At 41.0% G+C, this 27703-nt stretch overlaps 3 protein-coding genes and 1 long non-coding RNA gene across 4 annotated transcripts; 1 reads left to right on the forward strand and 3 right to left on the reverse strand.

Annotated features, from left to right (window-relative positions):
- On the reverse strand, positions 1 to 16534 carry ccnjl (cyclin J-like; the record flags this gene model as incomplete). The annotated part of the gene is given in 6 exon segments (XM_032528075.1): positions 1 to 1890; positions 2404 to 2563; positions 2700 to 2999; positions 11714 to 11924; positions 15357 to 15464; positions 16176 to 16534. Coding segments are annotated over 5 exon segments (1272 nt in total). The 5' UTR covers positions 15435 to 15464; positions 16176 to 16534.
- Positions 10538 to 25038, forward strand: LOC116696862 (uncharacterized). Its single transcript, XR_004333849.1, has 3 exons — positions 10538 to 10753; positions 15049 to 15054; positions 25029 to 25038. It is a non-coding gene; the product is annotated as an uncharacterized LOC116696862 (long non-coding RNA).
- Positions 17516 to 20412, reverse strand: c1qtnf2 (C1q and TNF related 2). The gene is made up of 3 exons (XM_032528076.1): positions 20130 to 20412; positions 19225 to 19479; positions 17516 to 18439 (listed from the first exon to the last, which is right to left on the reverse strand). Exons 1-3 carry the CDS (start codon positions 20149 to 20151, stop codon positions 17799 to 17801), a joined length of 918 nt encoding a protein of 305 aa, XP_032383967.1. The 5' UTR covers positions 20152 to 20412; the 3' UTR covers positions 17516 to 17798.
- Positions 21652 to 27703, reverse strand: slu7 (SLU7 homolog, splicing factor). Its single transcript, XM_032528074.1, has 15 exons — positions 27543 to 27703; positions 27128 to 27302; positions 26515 to 26668; positions 26355 to 26435; positions 26061 to 26225; positions 25326 to 25391; positions 25104 to 25235; positions 24815 to 24912; positions 24659 to 24726; positions 23422 to 23561; positions 22870 to 23031; positions 22681 to 22782; positions 22497 to 22574; positions 22251 to 22376; positions 21652 to 22142 (listed from the first exon to the last, which is right to left on the reverse strand). Exons 2-15 carry the CDS (start codon positions 27292 to 27294, stop codon positions 22029 to 22031), a joined length of 1653 nt encoding a protein of 550 aa, XP_032383965.1. The 5' UTR covers positions 27295 to 27302; positions 27543 to 27703; the 3' UTR covers positions 21652 to 22028.

Here is a 27703-nt window from a genome sequence, read left to right on the forward strand (position 1 = left end):
AGATGCTGCAATAGCATCCACTTTAAAGCATAATAGCACAGAATAATGGGAAGGCTGCTAGTTTCAGCCTTGAAACCTGAGCCTGAATAAACAATTTCTATGAACAGGGACAAAGAAAACCATAAGTAATCAAGGGTGCGTTTCTAAGTTGGTATAAAAAGCTACAATATATCAAACAAAAATGAAAAAGGAAAGAAACAGGTCATCATAAATAAAAGCTATGGCATGTTTCAATGGCATCATATTCAAGTAATCTTGTTCAAGTCCCTGATACTTAGTGGTTCATGTAAACATTGGAGTCATTAACACAGACACAGAACCAACAGTTCATAAGAAGGCAGCAGCAATTCATATGTACAATAGACTAACAACGTCCACGTCTCCTTCACCATGCTGGTCCAGTCACATCCGTTTGTGTTCAATTCTTTGAGTGGTGCCGGGGACACTGAAATTAAAACTTTAGTATGACAGAGCCTGCAGCTGCCAGACAAACACATTTTCACCCGGGTGTGTGATGGCTCTGCCACAAGGCTCGACTTTGGAGATGGGAGGGAAGAGATGACGAGGGCAGAGAGGAGGAAAGGAAAAAACGAAACACAGCAGAAGCGTTACAGCTGCGGACTTCACCTGCTGTGCTCAAAACAATTAATTCTTCGTCCCCTCCGAGGGTTTATCTGGTGAGGAATTCCCAGAGGGGCCCTTCAGCTCCAACAGAGACTACAGGAGTTAGATCAATGCTTGCTAACGCTCACAACTGAAAGGCAGCGATAAGTCTCTCTCTCTCTCTCTCTCTCTCTCTCTCTCAAATGGTGGCTCAAGAAAAACACCAGCCAAATTTTCCTCTCTAATAAAAAAAAAGAGTTCAATTTTTGGAATTAGAAATAATAATAAAAAAAAAGAAAATCATGTCAAGCAGCAAGATATCCTCATCACTCATACTTTGTGTACTGTGCACTTCTAAAATTGTCTCAGTTATCACACGACTGAGAACAGGCACTGAATGAGGTGGGTGTTAGATCACACTGCTGCTTTCATCTCATCCACAGTGATGATCATAATAACAGATTTATAAAACCAGTTCAGAATATGGCAATAACATTTTTGCAATGCCTCAGTATTTCAAGGTGGAGGAGCCTTTGTCATGACAGTGTGATAACTTCCACCGGGTCTGTCTTGCCTTTGGATCTCTGCTTGCGTTTGAGGCGTCTCTGTGTGAGGGTGGGGGGAGTTGGACAAGCTGAGGAAGTTGCAGAGCTGACGGAGAGAGAGAGGAGGTCTGTAAAAGGATATTTCGGGGTAGGGAATTGGGTCGGAAGCATAGCAGTGCACTCCCGCAAGGGTTTGTCTTCTCTCTCCGTCTCCTGGCGTCACCTGTCAAAGCAACCTGCTGTGAAAGTGTGATGAGCCCCCAGATAGCCCCCACTGTAGGCCATACTCAGACAGTGGCGTGGCTCTCCAGCAAGGGCCATCTGCACAGAAATGGGGCCCTGGAGCGGCAGCGCACGAGTCCCCGGCTGGAGACCAGTGGTCAGGGTTGGGTATGAGGGGAACCCAACCCCAGGAGTCATGGAAGGAGTCGCTGTTAGGAGACCCATCCTGTGACTCTGAAGGAAGTCCTGAGACATGTTCACCATAGGCCCCAAAGCCTGGGAGTCAGCTAGCGCCTGCAGCTGGGACAGGGAGGGGGAATGCTGGGAAAGGTGTGTGAAGGCGTCCGGCTGAAAGAGCAGCTGTGGTGTGGAGGAGGTGGAGGAGGAGGAAGACGCTGGTCTCTGGATGGCTGACACTGGAGACAGGAGAGAGGTCTGGGGATGAGACTGCAGAGAGGAGGGCCGATGAGGAGGAATGGATTTGGTCTTGTTGGCCTCCTTAACGTCATTGTCATGAGCACTGTTGAAAGAAAAGGTACACACGTAAAAAGACTGAATTAGAACTAAAACCATCCTTGCATTGCAGGGAGAGAGCAAAGTAAAAGATGACTGCGTAGAAAAGCCCATTAATGGGGCAGAGACATTGGTCCGTACCAATCCTTTTTATTCCACTTAAACATGCACACAAATAAACACACAGCCCCTGACCAAAAAATTTTCAACTTAATTACAGTTGTCAATTTGCAGAGCACTGAGGCTAATCAGCTAGGATTATTAGAGGGACAGGCTTTGTCAGACGGTACAAACATAAGCCTCCTTTGGTTTAAGCACAGCTATCTCATAATCCAAAACCATGGCAACCAAAAATATAGAGTTAGGGGCCTTAATGTCATCTACCATGAGTTGTCCACTACAGTTCAAAAGGTGTGTCTGCCGGCCTGGTTCTTTGTTTCAACTTTCTCTCTACTTGACACGTGTGTGTGTGCGTGTGCGTGCATGCGTGTGTGTGTGTGTGCGTGCATGCTGGACTTACAGCAGCATGAGCTCAATGCACTGGGTGAGGTGGTCCCAGGTGTACCCTGTTAGTAGATGCAGAGCAGTCGTCCAGCTTGGGGAAATCTGAAGGCAAATACGAGATGCTGCCACGCATGCAGCCGCAACCTGGGATGGTCGGAAACTCAGGAAGGCATGGTCTAGAAAAACCCAGAGACAAGAGTTTAGTAAATTATTTGATGCAACTTACACCACCAAGCTAATAAATTCCTATCCAACACCTCTGGAACAAACATTGAAGCAAAGTCCAGTTCACATTTCCCCTCGCAAACCCACCTTGCAATGAGACTTCCAGAAAGTAGTGAGTGTATTTGTCCATGAAAGCCTTGGTCTTGGAGAGGGAGGAGAGGGGCCAGCCGTTGTATAGGTCGCCCTCCTGCACCGAGACATGGAGGTAGTAGTCAATAAAGTGGGCAGGTGTGGGCATGCACAGGTTCCAGCCAAAGGTCTCGAGGAGCAGAAGCTCCATTTTGATCAGATCCTTCTTGTTGAGAACCAGGTTCAGGCTGCACATAAATCCCAGAGAGTTCAGCTGCTCCAGTTTGGGAACGCGGTCCTCCTTCTCCTCAAATTTACCTGGAAATTAAGGAAGAAATGCAGTGAGGTTACTAAACAGTGTTTAGTGCAATTCATATATAATGACTGTTTGAGGAGACAAGAAAAGACAGACTTCCCATTAAAATTTATTTTTACAGAGATAAAACAATCCAAAAAAATTGTATATACAATGTATTATTTAGGTCAATTATCAAGCAAAAATGGCACATATTCCAGTTCCTCAAATGTGAGAGCCACTTTACTCTGTATATCTTTAAAAAGTGAAAAATTGGGGGTTTTAGACTCTGGGTCATACAAAAAAAAACGTTTCCCCGTCACCTTAGGCACTGGGAAATTGTAACAGGCATTTTCACTTACATTTAATACACAATTAATGGATTAATTAAAAAAAGTAATCAATACTTGCAGCTAATTTATTTAACTTATTTAGTAATTGTAAATAATTATTGTATGGTAACTTTTAATTTATTTAATAATTTACTGTAAATCATAGCCACTTGGGTCACACTTATTAACAACAATTATTTAAATTAGCCAAATTGGCAACCACCTGCAGAACTTCATCTCTTTCAAAGATCCAATAATTAAAAAATGAAATCACCTGAAATGGATGAACTAGCTTTAGAAAAAAAAAAGAGCAAGGAACATTTCAACAGAAAATAGTGTATGTTCAGAGCCGAAGTTCAAACCAGTCATCTTGATGTGGAGTGATAATAGATCAATACAACGATACAATGATAATTATCACCTGTAGCCACATGGAGCAGGTTTTTGGTCAGCACTAAAGAGCTTTACTCCAGCTTTGCACAAAAACCTAACAAGCGCCTGCTAAGCATTAGCAATTACGTCAACTACTACTGAACATCTGGCTATAAAGCTAAGCTATTACACTAATAGGGAAAAATCACTATAGGCTTACTGAGTGTAGGGCCACTTACTGTGGATTATACAAGCCACACTTTCTATGAAACAAAACAGTCAGCTAGATCACTGTTTTTCTGTTTCTCTCACTCCAGACATTACAGCAGTGCCATTATGGTGAGCCCCCTCCCCATCCCAAGACATCCTCTTTTCCATGGCAACAGCCACAAGGCCTCAGAGGTCCATGTGACCAATGAAAAGGGGTGACTTTGCCTTTAATCCATGGGTCCAACAGGCCTCCTCTGCTCAAACTTAAAGAATGAGGGCGAGAAGGTGTCATGTTACCTCTAAAAAGCATGTGCCTTAACTACACACAGCTTTTAGTAGGACGATGTGGGGACTGGTAGACTCACAAAGTAACAGATAATTATAGCTCGGCCTTTTCTGGATTTTTTTAGGCCGATATAAATATTTGAGAACACAACAATGATATACAGACAGATTGTTTAGATAAAACATTTGACAACTATTCTTGATAAGGTTACACCAGCTGTTTACATTAAATTGTCAAGCAAAGCTAAGTGAACATTGAAAATGACGCAAAGAAGGAATAGAAATTTCAGAAGTTGGCGCTATAGGCTATGCATGGCTGTAATCCGCTGGTGAAAACAGTAGAAGAAGTAGAGGTTGCAGACTGGGAAGTAATCTAACCCATATATAGAAGAGAGAAAAATGGAGTGTTCTTCAGGAATTTGTTTTGATATGGTAAGTTTGAACTGTTCTTTAATGTCAGCTTGTATTGGTCATGTTTCCTGATATTCAGAGACGAAGACACTCGGCGCCTACAACAAAGCAGCTGATCGCTCACGTGCTGAATGTTTGCTATGTCAGCTTATCCTGCAAAAGCTTTTCCAAATCCAATTTAGTGAATCAACTTTTTAAGGTTATAATTGCTAACAAATACTTTACATTAATAAACACTTTCCCCATAACCTTTTACAATGACATTGTGGTATGTTATTAATCATTCGTTAAATGTGTATATACTGTTTATAATTGCTGAAACGGGGGATGCAAAGTAAAGTATTACTACTAAAATTAATACCCAAATAAGTGCACCTAAGTCTTTCACAAACCTAGGGAAAACACTGCATACACTACTGCCTGCTGACAAAGTGCCACTTTGCCACTTAGTCTTTGTTTAATTACTTGCTATTATATCCACTATGTAGAATTTTTATTTGTGTATCAGCTTTGTAGAAATATGCCTCCAGTTGGAAATCACAACAACACTTCTGTTGGCGTTTATTTGGGCTTCTGATCTGAAACCATGGCAACCAAACATTAAAAGTAGGGGCTTTATTGGCTCTTCCGAGCTGGAGTTATAAGTGGATACTTCAAGCAACAATTGTCTGCAGTGTCTTTCATGGACCTCATTTACCTCTTTACACCCATGTCCCAGTGAGAGGGGTGTCTTCCTACTGAGTGCGAGTTTTACCACTAATGTTGCGACCCACCATTAGGCAGGGCAGGAGAGAGGAAGAGAGAGGGAATGGTTGAGAGAGCATGATGGGAAGGGGTGTGGGGGATCTGCAGCCCAATAGGCCAGAGGGTTAATTAGCAGAGAGGCAATAATGGGATCTCTCCAGCAGAACAGGAAGCACTGTGAAACAGGCTGATTACACCCACCAGGGCCTTTCCACAGCCCAGTCCACACTTGCCCCATTCTTTCACCCTCATATCCTGTAGATCAGTACTCTGTCTGCTACTAGACTGCTATGTCCACACAGACGCTGCCATAAAACACCATCAATGCCCCCAATCCCCACACAACCCCAGCCTCTTTGATCTTGAGAGACACTGAGCAAGTCAATCTCCTCATTGTGCTCTGTGATTACTCCTCTGGTTTACTACTGTGGGTGACCAGGCACACGAGACATGGGATGTCCAAAAGCTTTGAAAACAAAAAATAAAGCAACTTCAGAAGGACCTAGTACAGTATGATTAGAGCCACAAACCAGTTTGACTTACTGTAAAAAGAACTCCTGTGTGTATCACAGCTTGTATGACAAAACAGTGGTCTCACTCAAATGAGTTAGCACAGCAACGGGTCCACCACAGAGGGATGAAACCTGAAAGAATACTTACAAAATAAACCTTTAAAAAAAAAATGATAAAATCAGTTATAAAAATGGCTGCCGATTGTTTTTCAGCTGTAGTGATAAGACTTTATGTACTGAAAGCAACATAATTCTATTCAATACTTAAAGTTTGAGGAACAAACTACAGAACACTTTGTCCCCAGCCATTTATGCCAAATTTAATAAAGAATTTTTGTTGGTCAAATTCCAAACATTGCCTGAATGCAGAATGATATTAGCTGATTTATTATTTAGATTAGGAAATATCTGCTCCAAGAATACATACATAAAAAAAGATTTGATAGTTTTCAGTACTTAGTGTTACAGACATTTTCCACATACTGCACTCGTCAACCATAAACATGAAAGTGGACGTACCAATTTTAGTTGTACTGTACTACTGTGCTATTTTACTTTTTGCATCACAAGTACACATGTACAATCCTACCTCAAACAAATATAAACCTTCATTTAGTGTATCGGTGTTTGGTAAGCCATTAAACTTCCTGATTGTGTTTGATCTTCTCACTGATACCTTGGATCAAAAAACACCAATCCAGCCTCTTGTATTATTTTGCTGTTGTCAAGGTGAATGTGGCCTGAGAGAAGATGGTGCATTCCTCTCCTGTGAGTTCAGTCTAACTGGAATGCAGGCGGCTAAATGATCCTATCTTAAGTCAGCGAGCAGGAAAGAGACTGATGAAGAAGAAGAAAAAACAGCTTCCTTTTTATCTACACCAACTACCTTTCCATACACTGCAACTGAAAGAACAACTATCCTTTCTAATGGCACCCGCAGGTGACGGCGATGATGTGAAAAGGCCAAGCAAACAAGAAGTTAAGAGGTCAGGGGTTAGGGAGAGGTAAGGTCGGGATGCAGGGTCTCCTCTCAGGTGTGCTGTTTGGGGAAGAGGTGGAGGTGGGGAGGGATTTAGAGTGATAGGGGCAAGAAACCTGAGAGCTGCATTCTCACACAGAGACAAAGGCCTCCATTTCTGTTGCTCTTCAGTTTGAAGATGTCATGTAATTCTAGTCCATTTTGATCAGTCCTCCATTAAAATATAAAAATGTAAACGTATAGTGAGCACAATCAATTTTATGCTTTCAGACAGTTTGGGTTACCACACGTAACACAGCACCAGTGGCTAGTAATTGTTGACTCCATTTTCCAAATGGAAAAGCTAACATTTTTTGAAACAAGAATCATAACTGGAAGCAAAATTGGAAAAAGTGACATCAAAGACTCAAAATGAGCACATTGTAGTGAAGCCACAAATTAATCCAATATGTGAAAATAAAAAAATATACTGTTATTTAAAATAGACACTATCTTGCTAATAAAGAGTTAAGTGGAAAAAAAACACTTAAAGCCATCTTACATTTCTTCTTCATTGTTTACCTCTTTTTCTCCTTGACTTGACAGCCATGGAGGAATTTCCTCTGCTGTTTAAACTTTTATATGCAGGTTCATCTTTCATTGGGAGTGTGAAATTGTTCACAGCACATCGCAGAATCTCCGTGTTTCCACCCCTGGCCCCAACAGTTCTCACAATGTAGACCCGGGCTGACCCTTGACCCCTGATGCTAATGCCTGGGTGAATTAGAAACCCAGCCCTGTGTATTTATGTGTGTGTGGTGTGTTTTGGGGGAATCCAATGACTGGGGGTGTGAAACGCCTTGCCGTATGGGTGAGATGGGCTGACACAGGGAGTGTGTATGGGCAAACAGAGCCTCAGGCATTACACAACAAAATACGAAATATGACTTGATTCACACATTACAATTACACACCAGAACACAAAAAGTGAACTGGTGCCTTGGTAGCATCTAATGGTAATGAATAATATTAACTTTTTCAAACCCATCTATACATCTTTACATAATTTCTTTAATTATGGGAGCCCCACATGACAACAGTTCAATCAAAATTATTGTCAAACCTCTGAGAGGGATAAAGGGGGATGTGGGTTCCCCACTAATCTACATTTCAGGGCACCCTGCTGGGTGGTTCAGTTCTAACATGTCCCATTTTGCAGGCCACTACCTCTCCCTCCCTTTCTACCCTGTTTAACATCAGCAGCCAACCTGCCTTTGAAGTATCGCTCCACTCATTTCCCAACCCCCCAGGGATATGGGGCTGCTTTTACTGGCCGCCCTGTCCCAGGACTGGCTGTCCCTGACAAGGTGAGAGAACGAAGGGAAAACAGAGCCAGCGGCGAAATGTAAAAGGACACTGCCAGAGCCCAGTCGGTTAAATGGTTGGTGTAAAGCAGTGCCCTTTTCAATGGGCAATTCTGCAATGTTTTCCTTAATGTGAATGTTTCTTAGATAATCACACACAAAAAAAAGAAAATCATAGATTGAGTTCACCGCAAGGTTTCCACAGCAACCATCTCCTCCTTTAGCAATATTAGCTCACAGCAAATCTCCACCACACACACACACACACACCCCAACCTCCACCCCTCAGCCTCTGCGCACCTCCCCCTCTCTGGGAAGGGTCTGGTAGCCTGGCTGGCTGTCCTGCTTGCATTGATGGGCTTTTGTTTGAGGCCTGAGTCGGAGAGCATATGGCAGGTGCCCCTTAGCACACAGTTCCTCCCAACCCCCGGGCTCCGAGGCCTATTTAAGTACACTGCGTTGTCAATATAACTGAGCTTCTTGTGCGTTTATGCGCTTTTAGTTTTTGGTTAGAGAGCCTTCACTGAACAAAATCGATTAAATCAAGTTTCAAATCAAGTTTCAACAAGAACATGCTGCAGAAATACACCAAGCATTGAATGATCATAATCAAGTGCCAAACAACAAACTTAAATCTAAATATATAAATGAAGAGTAAAACATGACCATGACCAAGTTTACTAGCTGGCAACAGAGGCCTGTCCATGATGTCATTTACCATAACAAATAGCTGCAGCATGCAGAGCTCTGACTTCAGGGACCCTGACCTGCCAGGAAGACGGATGTGATAACTGCAGGACTTCATGGAATGTAACACAATAGAAACTAAGTTTGGGGGAAATTCACATTATTTTGGTTTCTTGGAGTTACTGGTGTAAAAAAGGCGAGGTCTCTAAATAACACAGCAGCCAATAACACTGAAAAACTGACTATTATCTCATTCCTGCAAATTAAGAGATGATCCTAACGAACCCACACACACCACCACACCACCACACACACACACCCACACACACACACACACACCCACCACACACACACACACACACACACACACACACACACACACACACACACACACACCCACACACACACACACACACACACACACACACACACACACACACACACACACACACACACACCCACACACACACACACACACACACACACACACACACACACACACACACACACCTCCACACACACAAAAAAGAGTAACAGGATTAAGCAGTGACTGCTGAGAGGCACAAAAAGGTAGTGATTAATTAACCAAGTGCAGAAAGTAGAATCCTTTTTTAAAGAAAACAATGTATGTGCCTGTCAAAGGCAGGCAGTTGGACCTGGGGAGGCCGTTCAATAACTAGGCCAGATTCCAAAGCACCTCAGGACAGATAAAAACCCAAGACAACTTTGAATCAAACCCCCTTTCAAGCCTTCATCAATCATGGCAGAGACTCACTAGAGTCCTGGAGAAGTCAGAGGCAGAAGAGAAGAGAGCCTGACTAACTGAGCCACAATCAAAAGATGCAATAGAAACCCAGATTAATCTATTAAAGAACAGAAGAACCTCTGTCCAGTTTGGCTTTATAATATTTATAACACTCGAACAAACTGTCAAAGCTATTCCTGGATTCTCATGAGATTGCTTTTAAATAAAACCTTTCAAGTCTCATATTCAAATTTATCCCACCACAGAGACTAGTCTGATTGCAAACATGGCCTGTGCGCGACTACGAATACACACACATGCATGCATACACAGAGCCCTCCCAAGTGAGCGGGCCCTATTCCAGACTCCCACTTAGACGGCATCATTAGTCTAATTACCCATGATACCAAGGGCTGCACTAATGTACAGAAAACCTCACAGTCTGTTAATCACAAGACAGACACAGAGAGACACTAATAACTACCACAACCTGCACCATGCATCAGCAGGGGCCGAATGAGTTCCATACCTGCTTTACACAGAACACACACAGCAGAGAATCATTATTGTTGGTTACTAGTTATCACTTCTGCAGAACCACTCACAAGCAAAGCAAAGAATAACATCAAGCAGTCATCAGTCTTGAAAGGGAATTTAAATCCAAAACTGTAATTTAAATGTTTTAAAGCTGCACTGTGCAATCACCAAGTATATCTCCAATCAGACAGCAATTTTAAAGATAAGGCTGGTTGTAAGGATATCTAATAAACAGTAATGTATAATGTCAACAGAGGGCTTCTGTACTCTGGGTAATATGTCCTTATTTACATTTTTGTTAACAAATCCCATTTCCTTAGTCCGTCTGTCATTACTTTCCAACTTCCCTATCCTGTCTATCCTCCAAGCTCCTCCCATACGCTACTACTAGAGACGCGACTCCACTGGCTGCAAAAATAAGTCAGTTTCTATAGAAGACTATGGGAAAAGACCCTACTTATCACTTAATTTATTACCTCAAACATTTTCATGACGTGTTTACTGCCTTAATTACTAGTTTTAAGTCTTCTTCAATAGAGCATAATGTTCATTTTGTAAATTAGGGTCCCATTTATTTTAAAATTGACAAAGCAGGGGATGTTTTAGGGGCGTGGCTACATGTCTTTTTAGTTTTTAGGCATTGACCATATTTCATCTTAAACTGTGCGTTTCCCTTTAGTTAATTGGAACCTAAAATGTCTTATTCAGCATTATGCCAACCAAGGTCTGAAAACTTCAAGCTGATCACAGAGAAAAGAGCCATTAGAGAATTAGCCTGAAGACAAAATGGATTTGTATGAGTGGGGAAGCTGTCCTCTGCAACAAATCACATTTTCAATGACAGAGGGGTAGAAAAAAAAAAAGAAATCACAGATTTGATTAAAGGACATTTAGACCTTGGCATGTGTGATACTATTCATCTCTAAGTGACTGAATGGGACACACACACACACACACACACACACAGCAGCCCCAGACATGTCGTTGCAGCCAGTATCAATACATGTAGTTCTGTAGACACACGAGTAATCCCAGTTTCTCCTAAAACAATGAGACACTCATCCTTCCACAATAGAAACCTTGTTTTGTGTTTTTCAAACCAACATTGCAGCTACAGTTAACTGTCAACAAAGGCTAAAAGATCAGTCTGAAAAGTAGAGCTGAAAGACAAAATGCCATCATGGTCTCTGGAGTATAACTTAAATTAGCCTTGTTGCAGGAAGTATTTCACCTTGTGCCATCTGTGCATAAACCACAGCCACAATATCTTGCTTAGTACAGACAATTTCCAATGTTGCCCTTCTGCAAAAAAACTGAGTATTTCTTTTCTATAAATTTACAGGAAAAAAAAATACACTGCTTTCTTAAGATGAAACACAAAATATTTTCTTAGTAAAGTTATCTCTGTAGTAGATTTAAGTTTAGATAAAAGAAATTAAGTTTCCAATATATCAGTTTAAACACATCTGAGTCTTACGAACATTTATTTAAAAACCACCTAATCATGTTTCTTCTTGTCAAGCAAAACAACTGTCAGATGGATTTAGGGGACAAGGTGGAAAGCTAGAAAACAGACTTACTAGCTAGGAGCAGACAGGAGAGGGCGATGACATAGAGCTGCTTGACAGCCACATCATAGTGGTCCATGAACAAGTCCAGTAGGTAGACGGCTAGGTGACGCGCTGTAGGGCATAGCTGGTAGCGATTACTCAGAATGGCCAACAAGTCTGCAAAGTACCGCCGCATGCCAATCTGCGGAGAGTGGGCTCGGTAGACCGGCAGCTTCAGCTCCTGGAGGGGGAAAAGAGAAGAGGCGTGAAGGAAGACGCAAATGATGGGGGGGAAGGGGAGAGAAGCAAGGAAGAAGCAGTGAAGGAAGAAGCAGTGGAGAAATGAAGGAGTTGTAAAGTATATGCATAATAACAGTGAGCCATGCATGTATCCTGCTGACTGGGTTTAACTGCTGTCAGGGGAGCTGATGTGTCTAAAAATACTCAGGGAATAAAAGCCCATTTACCGACAAAAAAATCTTGATTATGCTTCAGCCTCATTTCAATTTCATTTAATTCACCATCGCTGCAAAGAAGAGGAGCTAATTTGGGTCATTACAGGGTTCTCTGAGCAATGGGCTGAGGGTAGTCGTGTGTGTGTTTGGTGGGGGGGCATGGGTCCTCCAGTAGAGGTTGAGTAGTAGATAGGAGTAGGTTTCACCCCTAGCACATCTCCTATTCATGTTCAATTAGCTGCATGTGTTTCAAGCAGAAAGGAAGACACTTGGGGGCATTAGCATTGAATAAGCCTTGGGTATCTTTACAATCAAATACAGAAAACAGGAGAGCAAAAGGATCCAGTTTTAAAATGTACCTCAGAGTGAGAAACTAACATTTAGTTCTGAAAGTGCAAACTTACAGCACATACTTGATCTGTCTTTAAGCTGCTTATATCAACAACAACAAAAATGTTTTTTGCTCTCTGTGAATCGGAGAAAAAACAAGGGCTTTTGGATTGGATTTAATAAGAGATTACGGATTGCTATATTAATCTCCTTGAATTCAAACAGTGAGGGGTCCTTATATGAGAGAGAAAATACAGAAAACATCCACATCATGTCAGGACTATAGTTTAGGAACATCCCTGACTTTCGGCTGGCTTAAACAGTTCCAATGTGGCTTTAACTCATGACGCGTTTCAGAAAAGGAACTTGGAAACGCATGCTACCTTCAACACTTAAAATGTTACAATGTCACACTTTTCCCTTTTAAGTTTAAGCAAAAATAACATTTTGAGCTGAACTAAAACAGCACTGATGCTCAGACTGACACTTCAATGGCATTTTAAAATAAACAGTAACCCCCTCCCAAATCCACATATAGCCTCTCCACCCCCGGTGCCACAACCAACCATACCACCCATACTCCCCAAACTCTCCTCTCCTCCCACTGCTTCAGCCTCTGGTCCATCTGTCTGTCTGGGGGTACAAGGGCAGCAGGAGAATGGGGGTGGATGTGAAGGGTGCGGGGGCTGCTGGAGTCTGGAGGGGCTGCGGGGGGTTCTGTGTGGGGTGGAGAAGGTGCCTTTGTGGGGGACCCGCACCATAATTAAGGATTCCACAGCTGCCTCCGCCTGATTTGCATGTCTGATAATTTGCCACATGCTACACACCACAGCTATCTCCCACATCAGGGCACTACCACTGCAGCAAACGTCATTAAGGCTGGATGAGACCATGGGGGAGCAGGCGCCATGCAGGAAATGTGAATACTGTGTGAAGGCCTTTTTACACACAGCTCTGACACTCATTTCACCATTCCTTTCCATGAAATGTTCCTACTGTGCTTTCAGCTTACCCACATCTGAAAACATGCAGTCATCAAAAGATTTTATCAAACCAAATGATAAATTGTTTAATCCAGAAAAAAAAAAAATTAAAAAAAAAAAAATCGGTATTTAAAATAATTAGTTGCTGGCCTATTCTTTTGTCCAACAGTAGACCAACACTAAAACATAACAATTTACAGCCAAGTAGATCAGAGAAATGCAGAAGACATTTACATTCGAGAAGCAGGATCAAGTAAACCTTAGGCATTTTTTACTTGACAAATGAATTAAATGATTTTTGATGATGATTATGATTATTTGATAATCAAACGTTTGTTGTAATAATAAGACTGTGATTGGGTCTGAGAGCTTTCTAATTTATTCCTTAAATACAAATAGTTCAGTCTTTAATAGAGCACCAGGACACTGCTGTTATGTTAAGAAGTGAACGTAAGCTCGTAGAAGGGGGGAAATCAAGCCTTTATATGTCTGAGACAAGAAAAGATTGTCCTTCTGGAAATGTATCTTTAAGCATCGTGAGCAGAGCTCCAACAATTAGTCAAGGAAGTAATCAGAAGATTAATCAATAACGAAAATAATCATTAGTTCTAGCCATAATCGTGAGTTGCACAATCAAAAGATAATGAGAAGCTGGAAAAACACACTGTTCTTAAATGGTCTGACAGACCTGTGTGTTAAAACAGAGACAAACATACGGCATGTTGGCTGTTACAGGTGCCTAAATAAAGCAATGCAATCTAATTTGTTCAAGTCTCAAGCATTTCTCAATTCACCATACACAACTTTACAGCCTTTACGATGAGGGCATTGCATCATACTGTGGTAAAGCCTGTTACTTTGGATTTTACCAAAAAGCTGATATAGGGCAATCAAGCCTAACATTAGACCTGACTATCTCTCTCTCATTATAGTATATAAGAAAAGAGTGGGTGTGTTGTTTAGTTTCCAGCTCTGCTTGCAGATTTTCAGTCTAATTGATGTCTCACTCTGAGTCACACTCTGTCCAGCATGAGTAAACTGTGTGTAAATGAATGAATCATATGTAGGGCTCACAAAGATCTGACCCACTACAGTCCTCAGTCTACACATTTATGCAATCACCGGTACCTGATATCTAAAACCTGATCTGTATTCATCTCCCCCAGCGTGACGCTGGCAGCAGATTCCCAGTCCAAAGATGCCAGTCGAATGACAGATGTCTCCATTAAAGTGACACATGGGAAGAAATATGATCACGCTTCGAGGTTAATTAAGACATTTTCAATTAATGAGCCTTAACTCCTCCATGTAATCTAATTTAGATCATGTTAAAATAGACAACAGTAACATGTAATTATAATTTCTCTCCAACTTTGAATACACTGTGCAGTGTATAATATGCTGCTGTGGAATATCAGCGCAGGCTTGTTGGTCTTAATCACTAAAATGTCAATAAATAGCACCAAAAAAATTCTCTCCATTTTGTATCAATATATTGACTGCAAAAGGCTGCAATATAAAATTATTTTCATAATAATCTACTGGTCTTTAAAATGTTACACATTTCCCTCATCAGTTCCATTTTTACTTTTTCAAGCGTTTTGTTTTGTCTGACCAACAGTCAAAAACCCAAAGATATTTAATTTATTATGATAAGACAGAGAAGAAAAAAAAGAAAAAAAGGCCATTTTTTGACTGAAGTAGTCATCAATTGCCTGATTGTTTTAAATCATAATATACAGTGCAACACACTGTAGTTCTTGGGTTGTTGGAGGATGAAAAGGCTACACAGACTTATTGTTTTCTCAATGTAAATGTCAGGCTTTGTCAATCAATCACACAAAAAACAGGGTTACCATCAACAAAACACCAGATTCCCCTTAATGCTCTAATAGTAACACTCACCTTGATGCGGAGCGATTGATGGATATCTGCAGCTAGCTGTCCTTTCCACCATTGCAACTCCCTCTCCATCTTTCCCATCCAGAGGAGGTTTCAGGAATCAAGTTTTACCTGCCAAGACACACGTGCCCAAAATTATATTAAAAAAAAAAAAAAAGTTACAAAACTTTGAGACGTGGGTGGCTTGCTGGGCTGAGAGAGGCGAGAATAACTTAATGTAACATTTTCGAAACAACCATCTGATACAAGGGAGGGTGAAGTTAAATTAAAGTTAGTCTACACATTTTCTTATTTTAATGGATTATATGATTTAATCAAACAGCCAGATGCGTCTGTTTCTACTGACAAGTAAAGTAAGGCGATCAAAAACAGTCATCTGTTGAGAAATACAGTCGTTTTGAGTTTTTGGACACCTTAGTAATCCCACAGCAGAGGTCTGTTTCCCTGCATAGGCCATTTTCTCTGCTCGGAAATTTAAATGGCTCAGTTAAATGCCCGCTCGACCACGCTGTAGGTCAAATGAATCATAGCCTCCTTTCACTAATGCCAGTGTTCTCGTGGTAGTTCACCTTCAACGACAAATAGGCCAACTACAAATCTCACACTTTGGTTATCATTTTAAAAGCGTCTTCACCACGAGACAGCGGCCAAACAGGGGATACACAAGTTAACTGCCCACAGAGCACAAATACTCGCCTCGTTAAAACAGAAACAACACATTGCTTTAAAACTAAACACTAAACTCTTCATTTCTCCAACACGGCGACAAACTGGTCAACTTTTCATCTCGGTGGTTATTAGCTAGCTACATGTGCCACTCACCGCTCCGACGGGAATGCCCCCCAGACCCCTTTGTCTCAGCCCGACATCCTGAACTCCTCTTCGGCTCAACTTTGAGAAAGACCTTTTTTTTCCGGCAAAAAACGTAACGTCCAAATCCACTGGCAATTTCATCAAACAGCTCCCATCGCCTAATCCCGGCAACAGGCGTTTCGTTGAGCCGTATTCACCCAACTGTTTACACTTTTCCGAGAGGTTTAGCTCCGTCGTTTTCTCTCCCGGTAGCTCCGCTGTAACAAAGTAACGTCCTCGGGTTGCACCAGCTGCTGCTGTTGCGGTGCGAGGCTCGTGCGCTCGACGTGAAGGGCCGTCCTCCAACCTGGGAGTTGTAGTCCTTTAAAGGTCAGTGTCAAAACTACAAACACTCGCACATGTTCAGAAAACGTTTCATTTTTATTTTTGAAGCCTACTATGTGTAAATTTTTTTTTTAATCTTTTATCTCTATTTCATTATTTATTCGTTATGTTATTATTGATTATATAACTTTTGGTATTTAGCTTAGCATAATTATATCACACTTTTCAGCAGAACCAAGATTCTGTAGAAAAAGTTTGATTGATTGTTTTTGACCGCTAGTCAAAAATGCCCTTTTCTCATAGCAACCCAGTTTACAGTTTTGGACAGGCTAATAGGTAATTTTATACAATGCTAACCAAATACATGAAGGTTACAACAATGAGTAGTAGAATGAAAAGTTTTAAATTATTATCCAAATGATGCAAATAGAAAAAAAAAAAAATTAGTCCATTTCTTCTTTAAATTACTTTTTATCCATGTTCTACAATGCTTCTATATCCATCATTAATAACCAGTGAGATGCAATATTTGATCCGTCTAATGAGTTGTTTAAGGTCCACTCCAATATGTGTATAGTTTATTCTTAACTCACTTGAATGTTTGACTTAAACTGTGCAGAATGAAGTGTATGCATTTGGCATAGAAAGCTCTTTTCACATTCATCTGTTGAATGGTGCATGAATTTATGGCATTGCAACTAGTTTGGAAGCTAATCACGATTCAACATACAACTTATGCAAGTGTGATGTGGAAAGAATGAAAATTAAGAAATAACTTGATTGCAGAACATTTTAGCCATTGGGCAAATGTTAAATGCATCACTGTACGTTAAAAATGTAGTAATTGCAGGATCAAGTAAATAAGGCATGACATGGCAAACATACACATGTTGTGTGCACAGTAATACACTTTGGCCTATTGTAAAATGAATTTAACAAGATATTAATTTCACTGCCAAGTATAAGTACATGTTGTCTGTGTGCATTTAAAAACGTTCAGTCAACGATCAATCTAAACAAACCAGAGGAGTGCAAATCATTCTTATTGGAGAAATTTCAAAAATAAGATTGTCAGAATCATAGCACCATAAAGGATGTTGCAGCTAAAACACAACATAGACCACCACACAACCCTCCCCCTCCCCCCACTGTGGTTGACTTTTCTTTCCTTGTGTGCCCCCTGGTGGCAGAACTAGTTAAACAACATAAAGTCACTATAGACCACCTGGAGCAATCTTTTCAAGTGTTCTTAACATTTTGATATCAGAATTGGGTAAATTATTAAAATAAAATAAAGATATATCAGGATTAACTGTCATCTTTAGCATTAGCTTTTCTATCAGCCTCAGCGAGATAGTCCTGGTCAGCATAGATAAGAAAGCCAGTGAAGGTGCTGTCTGTCCAGAAAGGGTCAAAGAAGAGTCCATTCTGCTCCGAGTAGAAGATCTGAAGCCACACCTGGTCTGACTGCTGCAGGTGGAGAACAGTAGAACCAGATGCCACATCGTGGTTCCCTGTGTTTGCATCAAATGTCTTAATCTTGTACTGTCCATTGAGGACCAGCCCAATGGCCAGGTGCTTATTTGCCAGAGTGATATCATATGTGAAATAATAGACCCCAGGGACCTCACAAACAAACTTCCCACTGCTGGCGTTGTAGTGATTCCCCTCATTCAGCAGAATCCGGCTGAAGCGGATGGGCAATCCCTCTTTAGGGTAGCTCTTTGTCACCGCCACAGAGAAGGCTGACCGGGCCGCACTGCCACAATTACACCCTCCTTGATCTCCTGGCTGGCCCACATCACCCAGCTCTCCTTTTTGTCCTCGTTTTCCAGCTACCCCTGGTGCTCCTCGTGGCCCCTTCAGTCCTCGAGGTCCAGCCTTGCCGATGACACCTTCACGCCCTTTCACACCTGGCTTGCCTGGGTTCCCTGTCCTCCCTGGATCACCTGGAAATGATGACAGTATGCTTGTAATTTTACAGGCATAATAAGGAATTGTAATTATACATGCATAATAAGCATTACTTTTCAAAACAAAAGCTCAGAAGAGCCCAGATGAGCTCCCTAATCCGACTTTATACATCACAGTTTATCATTTGCCTTGACGGAACTTATTGCCCCTTATATAGGTAATTAACATGCATTTACCTTTGTTTTGGTGACAGTGGCTAAACTTCCTTAATTTTAGGGTCCCAAATACCCCACTGCTGTACTTAAAAATAAATATATTTGATGTATTCCCAGTCAGTATATGGAAAATTACAATATAGGCTATGACCATTAAGTATTATTATTATTGTTATTATTATTATTACTATTTTGTGATGCATGTGTCACATGGGCTGGGCATTAAAGAATACATGTAATTTTTGTTTGTCAAAAAGTCATTCACATCCAAAGAAATGTAGAGTATGTTATCCTACATTGTGATGTTACTGATATTAGGGGTCAACCAACAGGTCCAATTCCCTGTGAGACGTCCTTTTAACAAACAGTTCCCAAACTCTAACAACAGAAATCCAAATAGACTTAATAGATATATAGATTTTAGATTCGGGAGAAGCAATGCTGTGTAAAAACTACTGTAATAGTAGTAGCAATAAACTAGTAAAAGTTGAAAAGTATCAAGTTGATAAGACCATGTCAGGTGTGCTGTGGGCCCAGGGTCTCCACTTGCCCAAACAGAACATCGGGGTTTGCGTTAAAGAAGAAGAGAGTCAGTCAATAACTACCTCCATCTCCCTTTTCTCCCTTCTCTCCATCCTCCCCATCTGGGCCATCCTTCCCTGGGGGCCCCATGGGGCCCATGGCCCCTGGTGATCCAGGGGCTCCGGGGTTCCCGTCAGGCCCTGCTGGGCCTGGCAGACTGCAGACCAGCTGGGAGGAGTGGATGGTGATGTTGCGACCTTTCTTGGGCAAGGAATTTGTTTGGGAGAAGACAACTGACACCCAACACAGCATGACACACATCTGGAGCATGGTGGTCACTGTGGAGCCATGAGAAGACGAGGGGAAGTAATTGTTCACAACTACAAATGTGTTTCAGTTTTGTAAAATAGTCACAATAAGATGATTAAAATAGCTCAGTCCGTAGAGAGTTGGCTTGGAACCAGAGGGTCGCTGGTCAAGGCCCGTATGGACCAAAGTACGGTGGTACGACTGGTAGCTGGAGAGGTGGCAGTTCATCTCCTGGGCACTGCCATGGTGCTCTTGAGCAAGGTACCAAACCCCCAACTGCTCGGGGTGCCTTTCTATGGGTAGCCCCCCCCCCACTCTGACATCTATCCATTAGGTATAGGTACTGAGCATGTGTGTGTAGTTCAGGCCTGTGTGTAATGTGTGTGATAACAACAGAGTGTAAACTGTAATTTCCTTGTGCGGGATTAACAAAGTATACATTATTAAACAGAAATCTGCCCCCAAAAAAGTGTGTGGGTAGTGGTTGCGGCTCCATGCGTACTATCTACAGCTAGAATCTGATGAAAAAATCTTAATGGTGTAACCAGTTTCATGGTATGACTCAGTTCTCAATGAGACATACTGTATGGTAGTTAAATCAAAAGCAAAGAATGCATATTACAGCATGTTCTTGCAAAGGGAGTGTATCAGATGTTTCAAAAACAGAGAAAGAACTCACCAGTTGAGAAATTATGACCCATGCTCAGCTCTATCCAAGTTCTTTTTCTGCACGAGTGCACAAACTTTCCTTCACAATTTTCCAATAATCAGGTGAGATAGCATTCTTCAAGAGAAGAGCTGCAGACAAATGTGCGGCCCAGTGAATCACAGTCCACGATATCCACCCTGTTTTGCAAGTAGGGCCTACACAGCCAACAAATACTTTCACCGTGAAGTCATTACATTCAAGTCAGTGCAGCAGTGGAGTACAGCTGAAGTGGTGACGCATCACTCGCTCACAAACTCAAACTGTGGGAAAAAATAGGATGTTACATAACGGACATGATAAAAAAAAAAAACAAAGCCATGAAGGTTTTGTTATATATAATCATAATACAGTTATAACTTTGCTGCATTTTTAAAAACACTTTCTGAAACAATGTTGAAGTTCCAAGTCAAACAGAACAAGGCGGTCTGGAGTATATAAGTGTATAAAATGACCAGATGTGTTTGTGTTTATGGCTGTGATGCAAAGCCAAAACACAGATAAAAATGTTCCAGCTGCTTGGTGAGGCAGTGCCTTGTCTAAAGAAATCTAATGTATTCCCTCTTATAACTGTAACCATGTGAACAGAAATTACATAACTGGGTGTTGTTGCAGGTTTCTATTAAACATTCTTAGCAACAACAAAAAAGAAGACGTGATCACACAAAAATCAGCTCATACTTGACCTGCACACACTTTACTGTAGACTGTAGTGTTTAGCTTTATAGCTGTTTTCAATTGTGTAACAGTGGTAAAAGTATTAAATAGTAAAAGGAAGTGATCTCGAAAACATTGTATGAGACCATAGACTGTGTATATATTAATATTAACGGTCTATGTATGAAAAAACATTTCTAGATTTGCCTCCAATGTATTTTATGTAGCAATATAAAACAGAATGCATTCTTTGATCCACTTCAGCTAACAAGCTCTACTCCTTGCAAGTCATAGCAAGAGAATCTGTACGGAAGTTAGGGCTAGGCAATATATCAATATTGTGACATTGTGATATGAGACTAGATATAGTCTTACATTTTGGAAATTGTTAGATCATAAATGGGTTAAATGTTGCTGCATTACAGTAAAGTGATGTCATTGTTTGTGTAACCAGACTGCTCTAGCTCTATTACTTTTACCTTTACCCACTTAGTCATTCCATCTACATTACTGAAGATTATTCATCTTAAATCTCATTGTGAAGCTATGTTGTTAGAGCACCAATTGTCTACCCTATAATATGCCACAATATCAACATTGAGGTATTAGGACAAGAATATTACAATCTTATTTTCTCCATATCGCCCAGCCCTATTAAAAATTATTCAATTTCTTCTTTCAGTTACGGTCATATAATTTTTATACTTCTCTATATATCATTGACCATTGAAGAGATGAGTAATTTCATATGTCTAAGTTAACATTTACAACAACGTTAATGAAATGTGAATATGATATATATATTTTTTTTAAATGGAACCTTTTACACAAGATAAAGTATTCTGGCGAATATATATTTATTATAAAAATGATGCATTAATCCCACTCAAAACAGTTACGTTCCTCAAATGACAGAGACCGAAGCAGGCTCTAAAATCTAAGAAATTTGTAATTTTTTACTTTTCTATCAACCTGTGGCATCAAAAACAAAAAAGTATTAAAAAAATAAAATTAACAAAACACTGTACACAGTTTCAGTCACATTGGTAACCAAACAGAAGCCTCATGCTGCACGTTTAACAAGAGGCGAGTTGAGACATGTCCCCCCCCCCCCCCCCCCCGACCAGCTCTGGTAAAGGTCTGAGGAGAGTCAGCTGCCACTGTCCTAAGAGGGAGCCATGGGTCATCTTCCCGGCAGCGTTTCTGCGGAAGGCCTCAACCCTTCCTCAGTGGCGCCTTCACTTCCTGCAAGCTGTTGTACGGCTCTCCCTCTCGTCCACCTGCATTTTTCTCGATGTGCTTCACCCACTTGTCCTCAGCTTCTAGTGCCTGGGGGGGGGGGGGGGGGGGGGAGTGGAGGGGTTTTGCAGTGCAATCAGCCAATCAGATAAACACAGAACCCCTGTTGGCCATCTAAAAACAACAAAAAATAACTACCTTCTTCAGCTTCTCTTTCTTCTTCTTCTCTTCATCTTCGGAATCGCTGCCGTCAGAGCCGTGCTTCTTGTTCTTCTTGCTCTTCTTTTTCTTCTTCTTCTCTTTCATCATTTTATCTCGATGCATCTAGGGGTTAAAAACATTGACAAATGAACATGCTATTAGACCTACATTTACTCTGACAACAAAAACATCCATATGATCATTACCGGGGACTGCTAGGATTTAAAGACTTGAATCGCTTACTTCCAGCAGGGACTTGGGCTCTTCTTCCTCCTGTGGCTCCATCAGTCCCTCTTCAAATGGAACACAGTCTGTGTAGTTCTTTAGGTTATGAAGAGAACAAAAAGAGAATGTAACTTACAAACATTTTAGTTACAGAAACTGATGTGTGTGTCAAACAGAGCCTTTGAACACAACATGTACTTACAATTCCAATTCCAGTCTCTCCTGTGCAATAACTCTGTTTGACCATGGAGTGACAACACTTGTATCCCCAGAAGCCATCCTTCCAGAAAGAGCCCCAAATACACTAGGGACAGGAGAAGTTGTTTTAGAACACAAACACACAGAACAGAATTTAGCAAGATGTTTTTTCAGTGTTTCCTGCCATCCTCACAGTGTGGTTGTTGATGAGCACATCCTCCTCATACTTGGAGCGAGCCACGGCCTTCTCGAGCCCCTTCAGCACAGCACCATGTCGAGAGTACTCCACGTAGTCCTCCGTCTGGGCCAACAGCAGCTCCCGTGGCGGGGCATCCAAGTGCTCTTCACCACCATACTAATTGTCACACACAAAAGCAAAAGGTATTTTTGTATCTCCATTTAACAATCATTGCAAAACGTCATCAAGTAATCAAATGAATGGCAAATGCAATGAACTGTGTCCCACTGTTATAGTGTCATTATATAATAGAGTGCTAAAAAAAAAACAATGTAACATTTTAATTAAGAACTTTATTTTAAATTCAAATTTGCTTGGAATTGTAAATTTTGGCAACAGTGTGAAAAACAATAAGGAATGTATTTCTCATGTAACTGCATCACCTCAACAGTTAAGACCTACTATGATAAGAAGAATTCTTCATTTTATGAGTTTAAATTCTGAAAAGCTAATTTAAGACTTTAAGAATCGGCAGCTGGATCCGCTGCTGCTAAGAAAAACCAGTACCTTCTCTAGAATGCTGTCCCTCTGTTTCTCCTTGAAGTCCTCCTTCTTGACCTTAAAGGAGCGGTGGAGCAGCTCCAGCTTGGTGGGGTCAGCCTGCAGATGCACCTCAGAGCCTCTCTCATAGGCCTCCCAGGCAAACACTGTCACAAGATTAAGCGTTGACAATTTATTATTATTATCAAAAATTATTTACGAGGCACAGTTCTAATACCTGCTACATAACTGCTTGAGAGGGAATGGGATTTGGATGTGTGAGAGCAAAGAATGTATCAGATTTACCATTTATTGCAAAACTAACCAATCCTGCCATTTTCCTATAACCTTTACAGTCATGCAACACTTTGCTAGTTTGAAAGCCATGATATCTCTCTCTCTCTCTCTCTCTCTCTCTCTCTCTCTCTCCTCTCCTCGTCTCTCGTCTCCTCTCTCTCCTCTCTCCTCCTCTCTCTCTCTCTTCTCCTCCTCCTCCCCCTCTCTCTCTCTCTCTCTCCTCTCTCATGGGTGGGCCAAATTCTCTGGACGGGCAAAGCAGAGAGAGGAAAGGTAACCTTGCTCCTTAAGCAAGATTCCAGATCGGCCCATCTGAGCTTTAATTTTCTCAAAGGCAGAGCAGGATACCCAGGGCTTGGTTTACACCTATGGCCATTTCTAGCCACTGGGGGACCAAAGGCAGGCTGGGGGATCGCATATTAATGTCAAAAAACCTTCAAGTAAAATGTTCATGCCATGGGACCTTTAACTTGAACAACTTAAAACCTAAATATATCACTATAGCGCTGTAGCCTTTAAATTAAATGTTGCTGTTATGTAAGTTATGACATGTCAAGGGTAACACTACTTTTGTTTAGTGTTCGTATGTGTTTCTGTGCCATATTTCCTTTCTTGAACTTGCTCAAATCTGTTTTGATGGCTGTTTTGATATGACTAAAACACACAACGGGAGCCTCTTGTCTTATCTTGACAGCATAAACACTTGAAGCTTCTGTGTAAATGCCATATAGTTTGAAAACACATTTTTATTCAAGCACAGGGGATTGGATGCTACCAACAGGACTTTTAAATCACTGATGTACTAATAATCCCAGAGATGAACTCCGCTGTCACTGCAGTAGTAAAAATACACTTAGAGAAACAGAAAGTCCCATAACTCGGATTTTGCTAAGTCAAGAAATTCCAAAACCGGAGCGTGGGGGTGGCGACGGGCTGAAAAGAGCTGGAAAATAGCTTGGTGACTTACACTGTGTTTGAGCCATGGTGACGGTGGCCCCACTATAGCGAGCAAAGTTGTCCCCAGCGTACCCAACCCTGTCAGACAAAAACAGTGTAAGAGTTATTTCAGTGTCAGATAATGACATTTTTTGAGCCATCAGGAAACTCATTTACAACGACTTACTCGTCAGGGTTCATGCCAGTGTTGGAGTAGGGGTTCTCTCTCATTGCTCGAGTCTTTGGATCGTAATATGCTGAATTTGGATCCAAATTCCTCAAATACTGTAAGAAACAGACATGAGAAGTTCAGATAAATTGGAGTTGGTAAAATGACCACACCTCTTACCAAAATCAACAGCTTTGACAGTGGACATTCGAGGCCACCAAACATGGTTAAGTCATCTCAGACAGGTAAGACAGACATTGTAGCTGCAAATATGAAATATATATATATTTCCAAATGTGTCCCTTACTTTGGCGGTGTCTTCTCTGATACGCAGATTTCTAACAGTGATTCGTCTCTTGGAGTCAAAGTTCTGACCAGGCATGTCAATGTCGTCTGCATATTTATCCTCATCCTCATCCTCACTGTCGTGTTCCCGCTCCTGCAGAGAAATGGTTTATAGAATTAAAAAGGTTAGTCTTGTAGACAAAAGGCTTTTATCTTTTAAATCAACACAACAATGCACACTTACAGCGTGGTCCAGTTTTCCAGAGGCCAACTCATCCTGAAGCTTGTGTGCCTTCAGTGTCCTTTTGGCCTGGGAGACAGAAATCAATCAATTTATTTATTTACTTGTCATGTGAAATCATAGAAAATACAATTGATGTGAAATGTAATCTGTCATCTGCCTTCAAGTTATGCATTAAAAACAGTAATAATACTATTATAAAAGTAAGTCTGCTTCATGTGCTTAACAGGTTATTTTTCTTAACAAACCAACTGAACACTCCAGACTAGGCCTGCACGATTAAAGGAAAAATATGAATCACAATTTCTTTTAAATCTTAGAATCGATATCAATTCTCTGCCACGATTGTTTTTCCATCACAAAGTGTAATGTTTATTGCACACATGAAACATGACAAAACAAAACAGAAGTACTAAACAGATTATTTTTTTTATAGCACATTGAGCATCACCACAAGCCTGAAAGGCTTCAATGAGGAGAAGGGAGAGCATTGCAGAGCTTGGGAGCAGTTCAAAACCTATTTTATACAGTCTATGTTTAAAACTCTCAGAAATAGTAACATTTGATGTAGTTGGCTTGTAAAATTAAATGATAATCATACTCATAAAAAACAAATCAGTTATTTAAAAATTAAATAGTAAACAGGGGTGAATCAAGATCGCAATTTTAATCAAAGTAATTGTGCAGGCCTACTCCAGAGTTAAATAAAGCTACAATTAATATCCCTGGACTGCTTACCAGATCTACTTTGGCGTACTCTTCCACGATGCGCTGATGATCCTCAGGGTCATACCCGTTCCAGCGATCTCGCTTCCCATCGTAGTCCAAGTCAAGCTGTAACTGGCTGTGTTCATCTGGAGCTATGCTGGTGCCTGTGTACTTGGCCCCAACTTTTCTGGGTCGCTGTTAAGACAAAAGCGAAATCAGGTTTACATCATTTATGACAGATACAGCATTTTTTTTAATGTACAGGATAATAAAATGTGTGAAAGTGAAATTTTTACTGAATATGAAAAATTGCTTGCGTATTACCTCCAAGCAGTCCTTCTTCTTGTGTGTTATGGCACCACAGTTTTCACAAGCACCCTTACGAAATTTCGTGGTGACAGCATTCTGTTTGGAGAATATTTTTTTTTAGCTTTTAACTTTCAAGTTTATTTGTAATGACAGTAAATAATCAATATACACTGACCTCTTGCACGCCTCTCTTGTACCACTCTCCAATGGATGAGTATTGTGCCTCATTTTCATCTTGTGGCCTCTGATGCTTTAAAGTGGGCCTTTTGGATGGGTCGATGTACCATGGCACCGATGAAATATACTGTGGGATGTGAGGGTTTATGTCCCTGGAAAAGAAAAGAACCAGCACAAGTGGGCCAAATTACTATATCAACAGAAGCTTTATTGTAAATATGTCAATAAAAAGGGGCATGGTTGTTTAATGCCTTCTGTAGCTTTTGGAGAAACTTTGTCATGTCTGAATAAAATAACCTTAATGATGTTGTTAGGATTATGTAATTCCCCACTGGGGATCAATAAACAGTATAAATTATTATTAATTTATCTGTTTAGACATCGGTTGGCATGTTTAAGCTTATGTCCCAAGTCTGTTTTTATTGTTTTTTATTTGGCGTTTTATCTTTGATGTATTTTAGCCCTACGTGGCTGTATTGTATTTTATTTCTTTGATTGGGAAGCACTGTGTGAATGGTGTCTGAGGAGGTTTGTGCTTGCTTGCTTGCTTGTTTTTGGAGCATTTCCTCAGATATTCTGAAGACCCACTCTCTGCGCGGACATACACTTACTTTCCCTCCTCGTCCACCTCAGCTGGAGCGTTTCCCAGCTTCCTCTGCTCCTCCAGCTCCTTCTTCTTCCTCCAGTCCTCCCTGGTCATCTTCTTGGGCTCATCCAGGCCCACGATGCCCTCCGAGCTGACGCCGACGCCAACGACGTCAGTTGCCTGCTCGGTCATGGCTGAACCTGCAAAAAAGGAATATACCTTATATTAAGCTTTTCGTACAACCGTGTAACACAGCGACGCGTTTAGTAGTACCTACATACCTGTCCTGAATATGCTCCTACATAGCTCTCCCATCAGTGTTTCAAATTATAAACCTTTATAACAGAAGCTCTTTCGTTAGCTAACCTAGCTGTTTACAAGCTGAGTAACTTGGAAGTGAAAGAAGTATATGAAAAGATGAAAATCAATAACTTGTTTACCTTGGTAAGATCCAACAGATAACAAAGCGGTTGATAATTCACAAGTTTTCTATGTCCTGCTCTGTGTTTGAGCTTGTCCCTGTTTTGACTAACGCACGATAGTCGCCATTTCACGTCAACTACAGCTACGTCACATCCTTTCTTCTTCTCCTTCTATTTCC

The sequence above is a fragment of the Etheostoma spectabile genome, chromosome 10, assembly GCF_008692095.1.
Source record: "Etheostoma spectabile isolate EspeVRDwgs_2016 chromosome 10, UIUC_Espe_1.0, whole genome shotgun sequence".
Classification (NCBI taxonomy): Eukaryota; Metazoa; Chordata; class Actinopteri; order Perciformes; family Percidae; genus Etheostoma; species Etheostoma spectabile.